A 15749-nucleotide genomic window follows, 5' to 3' on the forward strand; every position below is an offset into this window, starting at 1 on the left:
TTTAAACCAGATTAATCACGCTCTTGGATTGCTTGCATAATTACAATTTGCTTAACAAATTAACCCAATATTTGGACACAAATGCAATATTGTTGTTAGAATGTGATCCGGGAACCGTTTTTAAACGTTCCTGGATCACAAGATGATCAAAGTATTTGCAATAATAAAGCAAAACAAGTACACTAATAGGAAAGATAATCAGTGATGGGCAAGCTACTTGGAAAATGTAGTAAGGTAAGCTACAAGTTACTCTCAATTAAATGAAGCTAAGCTACAGGAGAAGCTATCGCCAGAAAATTGTAGAAAGCTAAATTACAATCTACACGGCAAAAGTAGGTCGCTACATTAACATACTTGCAAAACCTCCTGATTTTCCCAGGACACTCCCGCATTTCAGTGACCATCCCGAAAATCTCCGGGGGCAACCATTCTCCTGAATTTCTCCCGATTTCCACCCGGACAACAATATTGAGGGTGTGGCACTGCCTTTAGCGTCCTCTACAACCCGTCGTCACCTCCGCTTTTCCTCCATACAAACAGTGTGCCGGCTCACTCACATAATATTGGCGGCTTTTGCACACACATGTGAATGCAAGGCATGCTTGATCAATAGCCATACAGGTCACACTGAGGGTGGGTCTATAAACAACTTCAACACTATTACAAATATGCGCCACACTGTTATTCTTGTTAAGTGTGGGTTTACAAACACATTTCGGGAGAACATCCGCACCGTAACACAACATAAACACAACAGAACAAAAACCAAGAACCCCTTGCAGCACTAACTCTTCCGGAACGCTACAATATACACCACCTCGTAACTACCAAACCCCGCCCTCCTCAACCCCACTGCCACCCCCCCCTCAAGGTACATATATCTCAACTTAATGTACAATCTTCCACCAAACACCTCTGCAGAGGGAATAAATGCTGAATTTGAATGTTTATCATAATAAACACAAACTGGAAACATTTCCTTTGTCTGGATTTTTTACATTTTTACATTAATTTTAACTTGGAAATTTGCAGTCCCACTTACACAATGGGGACAGTGGAAACATTAAATCAAAGCTAGTTTAACAGTAAAAATATAAAAAAAAAAAAAACATATATAATCTATTGCAGTGGTTCGCAAATGGGGGTACGTGTACCCCTGGGGGTACTTGAAGGTATGCCAAGGGGTACTTGAGATTTTTTCAACAATATTCTAAAAAAAGCAACAATTTAAAAATCCTTTATAAATATATTTATTGAATAATACTTCAACAAAATATGAATATAAGTTCAGAAACTGTGAAAAGAAATGCAACAATTCAATATTCAGTGTTGACAGCTAGATTTTTTGTGGACATGTTCCATAAATATTGATGTTAAAGATTTATTTTTTTGTGAAGAAATGTTTAGAATTAAGTTGATGAATCCAGATGGATCTCTATTACAATCCCCAAAGAGAGCACTTTAAGTTGACGATTACTTCTATGTGTACAAATCTTTATTTATAATTGAATCACTTGTTTATTTTTCAACAAGTTTTTAGTTATTTTTATATCTTTTTTTCCGAATAGTTCAAGAAAGACCACTAAAAATGAGCAATATTTTGCACTGTTATACAACTTAATGAATCAGAAACTGATGACATAGAGCTGTATTTTACTTCTTTATCTCTTTTTTCCAACCAAAAATGCTTTGCTCTGATTAGGGGGTACTTGAATTAAAAAAATGTTCACAGGGGGTACATCACTGAAAAAAGGTTGAGAACCACTGCTCTATTGGAATGTAGACTTTTCAGCACAGGATAAATTACTGTTTTAGCAGAAAACTCAATGGCAAAATGACCATGACAAGTGCAAAACATTTGTCTCACATAAACAACCTGAACACATGAACGGAAATCAATAATAGTGAACATATTTTCATGCCTTGACTGGAATCCTATGTAACTTTTATACTATTGTTAACAATGCAGCATTGACACCTTCCGATTGCCTCTCTGAGTAGTTCGCTCAGACAGCTCTGCACTGGCTGTCGAATTAGCCACAACAAAACATAATGTTTATAAAATGTTGAAAATAATGTTTTTAAAATAAAAGTACCGGCCTTTTGATCAAACCCTGGAAGAAACATTGTTATTTAAACAAGACTCGCTAATGTGGTTTCTGCCACCGCTGCTGACATTGTTTGATCTTGGCCAATTGTGACTCTTCATATGTAAATCAACCAATCATTATCTCAGGCAGAGCTGGGCAAATATTTTGACTCGGAGGGCCACATTTAGAGAAAAAAGTGTCTGAGGGGCCAAAGTGTATCTGTGTATAAATGATATATACACATTTAGCTGTTGAAATCTTCTGTATGGTATGTGTGTTTGGGTCACTTTTTTTCAGGAACACTAATACCAAAAGTCACAATGTTCTAAAAACGTGATGACAGACCACCTAAAAAAAAACGGAATGGAATTTTACAGTTTTTACTGAAAGGGACACCCAAAATGTACATGAAAATAAAGAAAGTGGGATATATAATATTAACTATGAACAATGAAACACTGAACAATAACAATAAACATCGCCCATCTTTTACTTCTCAGACCAGCTCCTCTATAGTTGTGTATCTTTTAAAATAAAGCAAAATACAACATAAATGAAAAAAAAACAGCAAAATATGAATGGAAAGTGTACTAAACACCTACAATATGATATATTATCACGTAAAAATGTGCTTCCTCATCAGCTGCTCTGAAAACAAACACGTATAAAAGCCAAAAGCGCAGATTTTGACCATTGAATTACTTTCTCTAGTTCAATACTTACGGTCATTTAAAAACAGCACTGCACATCATAATGGTGGCGACAGTTTAGATGTTGAAGGTCTAAAAAAAATTATGTAGAACGTCCGGCAGGCCAGACTAAATATCTTAACGGGCCGCAAGAGGCCCGTATTTTGTCCAGGTCTGATCTCAGGGCATTCAATCGATCACAACTGGACTGTTCGGTTTGTCTTGGAAGACGTTTCGCCTCTCATCCAAGAAGGCGAAATCATTTCATACTCCAGTTCAGCCGCTAGACTGGATCAAACTAATCTAAGTCTAAGACTATATTGTACATGATCTGACCAATCTGAATCTAAGACTAGATCCGACCAATCTAAATCTATGATTATGAACTGATGAAGCCTACTTGGATGAGAGACGAAACGTCTTCTAAGGCAAACTAAACAGTCCGATTGCGATCGATTGAATGCTCTGAGATTACAATGCCCTGGATGAATGAGAAAATCCACAGACAACCAATCATCATAGACCCTCTCCGTAATTTTTGGTGAGTTTTATCCGCTGCCGGGGTAGAGACAAGCAATAATGGATGTATCTGCAGTCAGTTTGACGTTTGTCGCTACAATGCCAACAAATTACGTCAGTTTTATCTAACGTTCCTTCGGAGTGTGTTTTGAAGTGAAAGTGGCCTCTCATCACTCATCTTTGCACCATGTAACGAGCACCAACTTCCAGGTTCAACATGTAGCGTTTTTAATCCTTGTTCATTTATGATAATCTGATAGGTTTTTTTAATGAATCACATGTTAACGTAAACTCAAACTTACAAGAACATAATGTCATGGCGGTCTTGAGGTTCCAATAATTTTTACAACTTTTATTTTTTTGTGATAGAGTTATTGGAGCATATACTTGTATGTACTGTATTGTGGCTCATTTTTTGTTTCATCTGACCACAGAACTTTCCTCCAGAAGTGCTTATCTTTGTCCATATAATGTCAGACGAAACAAAAATGTAGCTGTTTGGCAACAATACCCAGGAACACCCAATCCTACAGCCTGTTTTGCTGACAATGGAACTGGTGCTTTACAGAGAGTAAATGGGACAATAATAAAGGAGGATTACCTTCAAATTCTTCAGGACAATCTAAATTCAGACCGGAGGTTGGGTCTTGGGCGCAGTTAGATGTTCCAGCAGGACAATAACCCCAAACACACATCAACAGTTGTAAAGGAATGACTAAATCAGGCTGGAATTAAGGTTTTAGAATTGCCTTCTCAAAGTCCCGACTTAAACATGTAGACAATGCTGAAAAAACAAGTCTATGTTAGAAAACCAACACATTTAACTGTACTGCACCTATCAAGAGGAGTGGTCAAAAATTCAAGCAGAAGCTTGATGGCTACCAAAAGCGCATTATTGCAGTGAAACTTGCAAAGGTACACATAACCAAATATTTACATTGCTATGTTTTGACCCAGCAGATTTGGTCACACTTTCAGTAGACCCACAAGAAATTCATAAAAGAACCAAACTTCATGAATGTTTTACGTGACAAACAAGTATGTGCTTCAATCATTCTATCACACAAAAATTAGACTTGTAGAACTGATTGGAAAGTCAAGACAGCCATGACATTTTGTTCTTCACAAGTGCAATTTCAATAGACTTCTTCTAGCACGTGAGGCTAGTGTGTGAATACTGAGGTTTCCTTCAAGGATTCACATTAACTCAGTGATTGCAGTACAATGTCCTCAAAGACCCACTGTTTAATTAAACTCTTTTTCCAGGTGGGTTTCGGGAGCGGCTGTCATTAATGCTTTCTACTCGTCTAGAATAAACCATATAGGTATTTCATATGTGCACACATCGACACATGCAGCATTGTTCATTTTTGTTTTTTTCTTACTTTACTACCAATCTTTTCTGTCTTGCCTGTGGTTGCAGTATTCCCTGCTGGTATCCTGCAGCCTCCATTCTTCAGTCAAGGCCAGGCCAAATCTCTCAATTACGGAGGAATCGGCGCAGTCATCGGTCATGAGATCACGCACGGCTTCGACAACACAGGTAATTACTGCGTTACTCATACGAAGTCTTGGAATTCTTTTCACGCAAACCTTTGGTAGCAGATTTGTACGTACGCAATGTTTTTATTCGTATCTCATAGGTAAGAAATATGATGAGAATGGCGACCTGAGGGACTGGTGGACGCCCGACTCGGCTCAAAACTTCTTGGAACTGTCTAGGTGTATTGTGGATCAGTACAGCAACTTCACATGGGACCTGCTCAATGGACTTCACGTAAGTTCTGTTCATTCTTTAAGCAGCCTGCTTTTCTCACACTGCACCAGGCGTTCTATTTCACTATCTTTTTTTACCCATCTCATCCCTGTCTCACCTCCTCTCTGCTTCAGGATTATTTTCTATTTTGTGTTGACAGATAAATCAGCACCTCCTCTCTCTTCACTCTCCTAATGTTTCTTACTCTTTTTTTCTTGTATGTTCGTAAATACTGCATTGTTACGCACTTTAAACACAACTACCTGTGTTGTTCCCTTCTCCAGTTAAATGGTAACCTCACCCTGGGTGAGAACATTGCTGATAACGGTGGAATACGGCAGGCCTATCAGGTATGACAGACTTATTTAGTAATGCAGTCGCGATCAAAAGTTTACATACGCTTGGAAAGAACATAATGTATTTATGTGTGATAGAGTGATTGGAGCACATCCTTGTTCACAAAAAACATTCATAAAGTTGTGTTCTTTTATGAATCAGTACCCCTCGCGACCCCGAACGGGAAAAGTGGTAGAAAATGGATGGATGGATGGATTATGAGTCTACTGAAAATGTGACCAAATCTGCTGGGTCAAAAGTATACATAGAGCAATATTAATATTTGGTTACATATCCCTTGGCAAGTTTCGCTGCAATATGGAGCTTTTGGTAGCCATCCACAAGCTTCTGGCAAGCTTCTGGTTGAATTTTTGACCATGCCTCTGGACAAAATTGGTGCAGTTCAGTTAAATTTGTTGGACTTGTTTCTTCAGCATTGTCCACACATTTAAGTCAGGACTTTGGAAAGGCCATTCTAAAACATGAATTCTAACCTGATTTAGCCATTTCTCTACCTAAACGTGCGTTTGGGGTCATTTTCCAGTTGGAACACCCAACTGCGCCCAAGACCAAACTTTCGCGCTGATGATTTTAGGTTGTCCTGAAGAATTTGGAGGTGATCCACTTTTTTCATTGTCCAATTTAAAGCACCTGTTCCACTGCAGCAAAACAGGCTCAGAGCATAATACTACCACCACCATGCTTGGCAGTAGGCCTGGTTTTCCTGGGATTAAAAGCCTCACCTTTTCTTCTCCAAACATTTGCTGGGTATTGTGGCCAAACAGCTAATTTTTTGTTTCATCTGACCACCGAACTTTCCTCCAGAAGGTCTTATCTTTGTTCGAGTGATGTCAGTATGAATGAACCTTTGACCCAGCAGATTATGGTCACATTTTCAGAAAACCATTATAAACTCATAAAAGAACCAAACTTCATTAATGTTCTTTTGTGACCAACAAGTATGTGCTCCAATCACTCTAGACATCCATGACATTATGTTCTTTAGTGTATGTAAACTTTTGATCGCGACTGTATGTCTTGAATTAACAGAGACAGACAATTTATTTGTATAAACAATTATAGCGTTCCATTACATACCACTTTTTTCTATTTGCAGGCCTACAAGAACTATGTGAGGAAACATGGGGAGGAGCCACGACTGCCAGGAATGAACCTTTCCCACGATCAACTCTTCTTCCTCAACTTTGCTCAGGTAGTGGATGATGGATGACAGTAAAATGGTGAACGAATCAATATTTGACAGTTGTAATAGGGCAGCTAAAAGTAAAGGGCATATTCTGTATTTTTCGGACTATTAAGGTGCACTTAAAATCCTTTCATTTTCTCAAAAATCGACCATGCGCCTTACAACCCGGTGTTGCTAATGTATCCATCCTGTTTGGGTCCCACATCAACCTTAAGAAAGTCACTGACTTCACTATAAAAAGTGGGTGACATTGTTATCACCAGGAAAGATGATATCACCTACCTAGGTTCCATTCTAGAGGCCAATCTTTCCTGTGATAAAATGGCAACCAAGGTTATCAAAAAGGTCAACCAAAGAACGAGATTTCTCTACAGAATCTCCTCTCTGGTCAACAAAAGCACCTTAAAGATTCTAGCGTGAACTCTCGTTCAACCCTTTTTCGATTACGCTTGCACCTCCTGGTACCCCAGCACCTCAAAACCCCTCAAATCTAGACTCAAACATCCCAGAACAAGTTAGTCAGGTTACTTTTAGACCTCCACACCAGATCACACCTCACTCCAACCCACTTCTCCAAAGTGGGCTGGCTCAGGGTCGAGGACAGAGTAAAACAACTTGCACTGAGCCTAGTCTATAAAATCCGCTACACCTCCCTGATACCGAAGTAAAAATATCAAACTACTTCAAATGACCGCCATAACCACAACACCAGGGGGAGCTACACAAACCCCATTAAACCCAGATTCCGATCTAACAAAGGTCTTAACTCATTCTCTTTCTATGCCACATCAATGTGGAATGCACTCCTAACAGGTGTAAAAGTAAGTGAATCTCTATCCTCCTTCAAAACCGCTCTAAAACAACACCTCCAGGCAACTTCAACCCTTTACTAACACCCTCCCCCTTCACATCCCATCCCCCCGGATTGTAAATAACCAAATGTAAATAATCAAATGTATTTCTAATGTATATACTTGTTCTTATGCTATCTGAACTCACTATGTTCTCTGTTGGCTGTACATATCCTACTAAGTCAGACTTACACTGTTTCAATGTCCATTTCTCTGATGATGCAATTGTTGATGACTGAAGTGCTGATATCAACCAAAACCTCATCCCACCCCCCACATTGTAAATAATGTAAATAATTCAATGTATACACTCTGATGATTAACTTGTGTGATGACTGTATTCTACTGATAGTATATATTTGTACCATGAATTGATTTACGTGGACCCCGACTTAAACAAGTTGAAAAACGTATTCGGGTGTTACCATTTAGTGGTCAATTGTACGGAATATGTACGGAACTTTGCAACCTACTAATTAAAGTTTCAATCAATCAATCAAAAACTTAATTCTGGTTGTGCTTACTAACCTCAAAGCTATTTTATTGTAATGATAAGTGTGACCAGTAGATGGCAGTCCCACAAGAGATATGTGACTGCAATATGACGGCAGTAAACACCAAAACTTTAGATGTTCCATTGAAAATAATGAACATAACACACGGCACTCAAAAATCCGTCGAAATGTTTTGGTATGACTTTTAAGCCGCACCGCTTGATGGATTGTCGGTCCATTAGGCTACCATAGTCAGAGATAAAAATAATACTATGGTGTGTGTGTGTAAGGACCGTAAAATGGCACCCATTAGCAGACATTATCTGGCGTTTTGTTTCACAATATTATGCAAAACCAACTGTTCTTACCTTCTGGTACCTGCTGATGTGTATTTGAGATCTGCATAAGCCCTGAAAATTTGCGCACATCTTTTTCTCTATCTTGTCGTTTTGGGACAATCACCCACTGCTTTGGCCATTTCTGATATAAAGTAGTGTAAAGTTCTAATTTATATCACGCTACGGAAGCGCTTAAACATACCGGTGTAATGAGTTTACATTATTCACCCAATGAACTTTAGTTATTCGTGGGTTCCGGTCGGACAGTTTTTCACAGGACACATTTCCGATGTTGTTGTTGCACTAGTGAGCCACGGATGAGGAGATGCTGCTTCGTTATTGATTGACGTAAAGTCTGAATGTCATTAAAACCGTAAGCTTTATCTTTTGACATTTCTTCAACTCCCGTCCTCGTACGCTACAACAAAGATGGCGGAGAAAAGACGCTGCCTAAGGTGAGCCACGTAAATAAGACCGCCCACAAAATAGCGCATCCTGAAGAGACTGTCAGAAAGCGGCTTGAAGATGAGCTGTAAAACATCATTTATGTAACATTTTGACCAAATAACCACCATTACATGTTATGTAGACCACAAGTTGGTGTTTTAAATACAAAAATCATAACATGACCCTTTAATGCGCCTTATAATCCGGTGCGCCCTATGGTCCAGAAAATACGGTATATACACAACATTAAGATATTTCTTGTATGATGAAAACAACTTCTTGAATTATGCATTTTTGCGAATTAAGCAAACTAAGCCTCTCTCCCATGCACCTGCAGTGGTAAAAAGTAAAATAAAATAAAACAAATAAATATGGTGTCAATGTGGATGCACTGCACAACTGCTTCTAAAATGCCCATAAAAAGTGGCACGTCTCTTGCATGTTTGAAAACATAACAGAACGCCACATGTAGTAGCGTGAAAACATGAATGTGCAGTACATGAGTGTGTATCTGATGATGCCTCGTATAGATCACACAAAATCCTAATTTCAATAAGGCGGTCTGCACCACTTTTCAATTGCTCACGCTGTCTTAGTAAATCACACGCAACGTGCCCACTAGTAGTACACGCAAGGGTTGTACCGTATACCGGCCCTAGTATAGTATCGTGGTACTAATGAATCAAAATTGTAACTATACTGTTTGAAAAGTACCGGTTCTGTCTCTGTGTTGGCCATGCAATGAGTTGCCGATTTGTCCAGGGTGCCTGAATGCAGAGATAGGCTCCAGCACCCCCACACCCTGAAATGGACAAGCGGTAGAAATGGATGGGTTCCCAATTGTATTTATTTAATTTTTTTTAAATTAAACGAGCATAACGGCGTGCCATCACATTGTGACATTGCTGGTTTTACAAGCAGAGGAGCATGTTCGGTAGCGCACACACACGGAGTACTTACAAGCAGACACAACGTGTAGACAGAAAAGGGAGAAGTGACACAATCTGGCTTAAAAACTAACGATAAAGGTTCAGTTATAACACTGAAATGCCCTCAGGAAGAGATGTTTTAAGACATGGCCAGCTAGTTGTCGACTAACATCCATTTGCAGTCTGCGGTTTTTTAGCTACTTTTAAACCACTAATCCTTGCATCTACTGTGACAAATAAAGTACATTTCTTACAAGTATCATCCCAGCAGGAACGAGGAATAGCTAAACATGCTTCATTACACTATGCCATAGCTCACCGGTGTCACTGCTAACAAAAGCTGGCATGACAGAATGTAAACAAATGCCATGGGTGGATCTACACCTGACATCCACTGTCGTGATACCAAATAAAGGAGTGTATCTAGTCGATACTACTGTGACTACATCCATATTTTTTTCTAAAAATTCATATCATGTTTATAAGCTCAGGAAACACATCCCTGGACTTTGAATATGACCAATATTGATCCTGTAACTACAAACTCCGTGTCCATATGAGTTGGGAAATTGTGTTAGATGTAAATATAAACGGAATACAATGATTTGCAAATCAGAGGTGTGGACTCGAGTCACATGACTTGGACTCGAGTCAGACTCGAGTCATGAATTTGATGACTTTAGACTCGACTTGACAAAATGTAAAAAGACTTGCAACTCGACTTAGACTTTAACATCAATGACTTGGGACTTGACTTGGACTTGAGCCTTTTGACTTGACATGACTTGCAACTTTCCCCAAAACCCAACGATTAAAAAGTTATTCAGGAGCGCTCCGTATCTTCCATTGTGTACGCGTGTTTGTCAACATGTGTGCGATGACAGCCTGTGCGCTACCTGTCAGTACAACACCCAATCAAATTACAGCCAATCAAATTACATCCACGTTGTTTTCGTCACACAGCATTCATCCAATCAAATTGCAGGAAAACCAACGAAGAAGAGCTTTCAAACAACAGAAGAATAAGTGAATAAAATTATGCCATAAAGTGTTTCGTTCGGGTATTAAGAGTACGACTTGGTCAACAAAACAGGAATTGCCTTATGCAAAACATGCGGTTGGAAGATTACAGACGGAGACGCAACAACTTCCAACTTCGTTCGACATTTGAAGTCGCACAAAGAAGGGTACGTTTTGAATGTAAGCTAACGTTTATTGGCTGAGTAACGTAACTTTTATTTGTTGTGTAGTTAAATCAGTGAGGCTGTAAACTCACTGCTAACGTTATAACCATAGACATCTTATAAGTAGACACAGCATCGAGCGCTACTGCCTATTGCCGCTGACGTGACGCGCGGCCGCCATCTTGGAGTGGTGATCCGCTCCACTCAGGGCAATTCCTTTGACAGGAGCAATGAATTTGGCAGGAGCAATGAATTGTCAGCACATATTACCTCACTGAATACCACTGATACTCACGCGCTTTTTTGTCATTCGTGTAACTATGATAAAAGACACATGTCTTGGCGTGTTCATAATTTGCTTAACAGTAATAGAATATTCTTATATGCTATAAGTGACCAGACGTCTGAGATCAGAACTGGGAATATAATCCCAGAGAAGGGGAAAAAAACAGTCAGCTATTTTTAAGTTAAAGAAACAATATGATTAGGTTATATATACATGCATCGAGAGGAGCCAGATGAGGTGGTTCGGGCATCTGGTCAGGATGCCACCCGAACGCCTCCCTAGGGAGGTGTTTAGGGCACGTCCCACCGGTAGGAGGCCACGGGGAAGACCCAGGACACGTTGGGAAGACTATGTCTCCCGGCTGGCCTGGGAACGCCTCGAGATCCCCCGGGAAGAGCTAGACGAAGTGGCTGGGGAGAGGGAATTCTGGGTTTCCCTGCTTAGGCTGTTGCCCCCGCGACCCGACCTCGGATATGGAAGATGATGGATGGATGGATGGATACATGCGTACATCCTACATAAACAATGTATGAATACATTAGATATCTATATATCTTACGGACCTATAGACCAGTGGTTCTCAAATGGGGGTACTTGAAGGTATGCCAAGGGGTACATGATATTTTTTTAAATATTCTAAAAATAGCAACAATTCAAAATCCTTTATAAATATATTTACTGAATAATACTTCAACAAAATATGAATGTAAATTCATAAACTGTGAAAAGAAATGCAACAATGCAATATTCAGTGTTGACAGCTAGATTTTTTGTGGACATGTTCCATAAATATTGATGTTAAAGTTTTTTTTTTGTGAAGAAATGTTTAGAATGAAGTTGATGAATCCAGATGGATCTCTATTACAATCCTCAAAGAGGGCACTTTAAGTTGATTACTTTTATGTGTAGAAATCTTTATTTAAAATAGAACCACTTGTTTATTTTTCAATAAGTTTTTAGTTATTTTTACATCTTTTTTTTTAATAGTTCAAGAAAGACCACTACAAATGAGCAATATTTTGCACTGTTATACAATTTAATAAATTAGAAACTGATGACATAGTGCTGCATTTTACTTCTTTATCTCTTTTTTCAAGCAAAAATGCTTTGCTCTGATTAGGGGGTACTTGAATTAAAAACATTTTCACAGGGGGTACATCACTGAAAAAAGGTTGAGAACCACTGTTATAGACTTATACTCTGTTGCTGCAACAGCAGATGGTTTATTCTGTCTTGACACTTTGTATTGATATTTTATATTACATTCTTCCTTTAAATGATCATGTTTACAGTGATTGTTTTATATGTATTTTTCATGTATGTTGCTTTGGATAAAAGTGTCTGCCAAATACTTAAACATATATAAACACCTGAAAGTCTTTATTTCAGCTAAAACCACCAATCTGTTTCACTGGATTCAGAATAAAACCAAATTCTGTCTTACCCAACAAAGTTAGTATTTGAATATTGTTACTTGAAGACTTATCTGTGGTTACAATAAAATGAGAATGCATCATAATCAGTAGCGGCTGGTGAATTTTGTTTTAGGTGGGCCTGAAAGTTTGTAAACCACATACCTGTAGGGGGGTCATCCTCCCCCAGAAGATTTCTTTGTGATTTTCACATACAAATATTGTAGTTCTTTGCTCTTGCTTAACTCTGTGGTAATATTCTTTTCACAAAATACAACCAATAGTATGTTAATGTTAAATCGTACTTGTGAAAAGTAATCCCCCAATTCCTATTTTCAACAGTCCGCTCATTTGAGCAGGAAAACGCTGAATACCAGCCCAGCATCTTTGTTTTGTACCTGTCAACTGTCAGTTTAGGCTGCTTGCCGGCTCCTCATCACCACTTCAAGATGGCGGCCAAATTGCTTGCGTCACAGCAGCCAATTCTGCGTCTACTTATAAGATGTCTATGGTTATGACGTCATTGCAAACATGTCAATCTGTTGCGTCCACTGTAGTTCGCTACCTTATTCATACTTTTTGTCAAGTGATTTTTTTTAAGCATGGTTGCATGAGGCACCTACACATAACGTTATGTTAGGGATTGTATCACAAACAGTAACGTAACGTTAGACGGCGGTCAGCAGCACCGCATATTTTAGCCACCTACAAAAAGACAAACATAGTCAAATAAAGGTCAGTTAAAATGTATACTATATTAAGAATATGTGTACATATTCCATAGAGCCCTGACATCTAAGAAGTACAGCACTGTTCATTGTTATGTTCATGTATTTGTTATGTTTTCTATGTGTATGCACGCATAAACACATATATAGTGTGAGATGAGATCAATGAGATAAGGTAAGAACAGGATAGAAACTGCTGTGGAACTAGTTACAATGCAATATTCCATGGAAATACAATTTTAACACTTTTGTGCAAATAAGTACAGTTGCACTTGTTTTTTGAAATGTTTTTATACTGTAAAAGAATGAGTTAAATGTTTAGAATAACTGGTTAATAGTGCTATTATGAAGTGCAGTGTAAGCACTGTTTTTTTTATAATAAATACATACAGGGTTTTAAAAGCATACACAATCTGTGTAAATGTATTAGTCTGTGGTTAAAAAGACTTGAAATGACTCGAAACTCAAAATGCAGGACTTGGGACTAGACTTGAGACTTCCCAGTATTGACTTTGGACTTGACTGGGGACTTGCCTGTCTTGACTCGAGACTTGAGGGCAAAGACTTGAGACTTACTTGTGACTTGAAAAACAATGACTTGGTCCCACCTCTGTTGCAAATCCTTTTCAACCCATATTCAATTGAATGCACTACAAAGACAAGATATTTAATGTTCAAACTCATAAACTTGTTTTTTTTTTCAAATAATAATTAAAGGCCTACTGAAACTCACTACTACCGACCACGCAGTCTGATAGTTTATATATCAATGATGAAATATTAACATTGCAAGACATGCCAATACGGCCGGTTTAGTTTACTAAATTGCAATTTTAAATTTCTTGCGGAGTTTCCTGTTGAAATTAAACAGTATTCTGGACATCTGTGTTGATGAATATTTTGCAATTTGTTCAATTAATAATGGAGAAGTCAAAGTAGAAAGATGGAGTTGGGAAGCTTTAGCCTTTAGCCACACAAACACATGCTGATTCCTTGTTTAAAATTCCCGGAGGTGAAGATTTGTTATGGATCAGAGCGGTCAAGCGAACATGGATCACGACTACATGTCAACCGGCAGGTTTCGGTGAGAAAATGGTGTTAAAAAGTCGCCTCTTACCAGAGATCCGTGGTGTTTGCGCCATCCTTGTATTTGCCGTCGACTTCCCTCAGACACTGGCCTCAAGACACCCGTGGACACACCCCTCCGACTTTCAGGTCCTATTTAATCTCACTAAAATACCAGCAACGCAATAGAAAGATAAGGGATTTCCCAGAATTATCCTAGTAAATGTGTCTAAAAACATCTGAATCCGTCCCAATGTAATCGCCTTTTTTTCTTTACTTTTTTTTTAACTTTTTTTTTTCTAGTCCTTCGCTATCAATATCATCATCCACAAATCATTCATCTTCGCTCAAATTAATGGGGAAATTGTTTTTTTCCCTGTCCGAATAGCTCTTGCTGCTGGAAGCTCCCATTAAAAACAATGTGAGGACGTGAGGAGCCCTCACCCTTGTAACGTCATCGTCTGTGACTTCCGGTTAAGACAAGGCTTTTTTATCAGCACCAAAAGTTGCAAACTTTATCGTGGATGTTCTCTACTAAATCCTTTCAGCAAAAATATGGCAATATTGCGAAATGATCAAGTATGACACATAGAATGGACCTGCTATCCCCGTTTAAATAAATAAAGATATAATTTCAGTAGGCCTTTAACTTAGAATTTCATGGCTGCAACACGTGCCAAAGTAGTTGGGAAAGGGCATGTTCACCACTGTGTTACATCACCTTTTCTTTTAAGAACACTCAATAAATGTTTGGGAACTGAGGAAACTAATTGTTGAAGCTTTGAAAGTGGAATTCTTTTCCATTCTTGTTTTATGTAGAGCTTCAGTCGTTCAACAGTCCGGGGTCTCGGCTGTCGTATTTTACGCTTCATAATGTGCCACTCATTTCCGATGGGAGACAGGTCTGGACTGCAGGCGGGCCAGGAAAGTACCCACACTTTTTTTACGAAGCCACGCTGTTGTAACACGTACTGAATGTGGCTTGGCATTGTCTTGCTGAAATAAGCAGGGGTGTCCATAAAAAAGATGGCGCTTAGATGTCAGCATATGTTGTTCCAAAACCTGTATGTACCTTTCAGCATTAATGGTGCCTTCACAGATGTGTAAGTTACCCATGCTTTGGGCACTAATGCACCCCCATACCATCACAGATGCTGGATTTTGAACTTTGCGTCGATAACAGTCTGGATGGTTCGCTTCCCCTTTGGTCCGGATGACACGATGTCGAATATTTCCAAAAACAATTTGAAATGTGGACTCGTCAGACCACAGAACACTGATTCCACTTTGCATCAGTCCATCTTAGGTGATCTTGGGCCCGGAAAAGCCGGTGGCGTTTCTGGATGTTGTTAAAAAAATGGCTTTCGCTTTGCATAGTAGAGCTTTAACTTGCACTTACAGATGTAGTGACGAACTGT

The 15749-nt window shown here is 38.9% G+C and overlaps 1 protein-coding gene across 2 annotated transcripts in view; it reads left to right on the forward strand.

Annotated features, from left to right (window-relative positions):
• Nucleotides 1–15749, forward strand: part of LOC133537131 (neprilysin-like) — a 168263-nt gene that overhangs the window by 134213 nt on the left and 18301 nt on the right. For both annotated transcript variants that reach the window (XM_061878015.1, XM_061878016.1), the window contains exons 18-22: nucleotides 4565–4623; nucleotides 4722–4841; nucleotides 4942–5075; nucleotides 5339–5404; nucleotides 6508–6603. In XM_061878015.1, coding sequence (XP_061733999.1) covers nucleotides 4565–4623; nucleotides 4722–4841; nucleotides 4942–5075; nucleotides 5339–5404; nucleotides 6508–6603 — 475 coding nt within the window. The remainder of the gene's footprint in view (nucleotides 1–4564; nucleotides 4624–4721; nucleotides 4842–4941; nucleotides 5076–5338; nucleotides 5405–6507; nucleotides 6604–15749) is intronic.

The sequence above is a fragment of the Nerophis ophidion genome, linkage group LG18 (assembly GCF_033978795.1).
Source record: "Nerophis ophidion isolate RoL-2023_Sa linkage group LG18, RoL_Noph_v1.0, whole genome shotgun sequence".
In the NCBI taxonomy this organism is placed as follows: domain Eukaryota; kingdom Metazoa; phylum Chordata; class Actinopteri; order Syngnathiformes; family Syngnathidae; genus Nerophis; species Nerophis ophidion.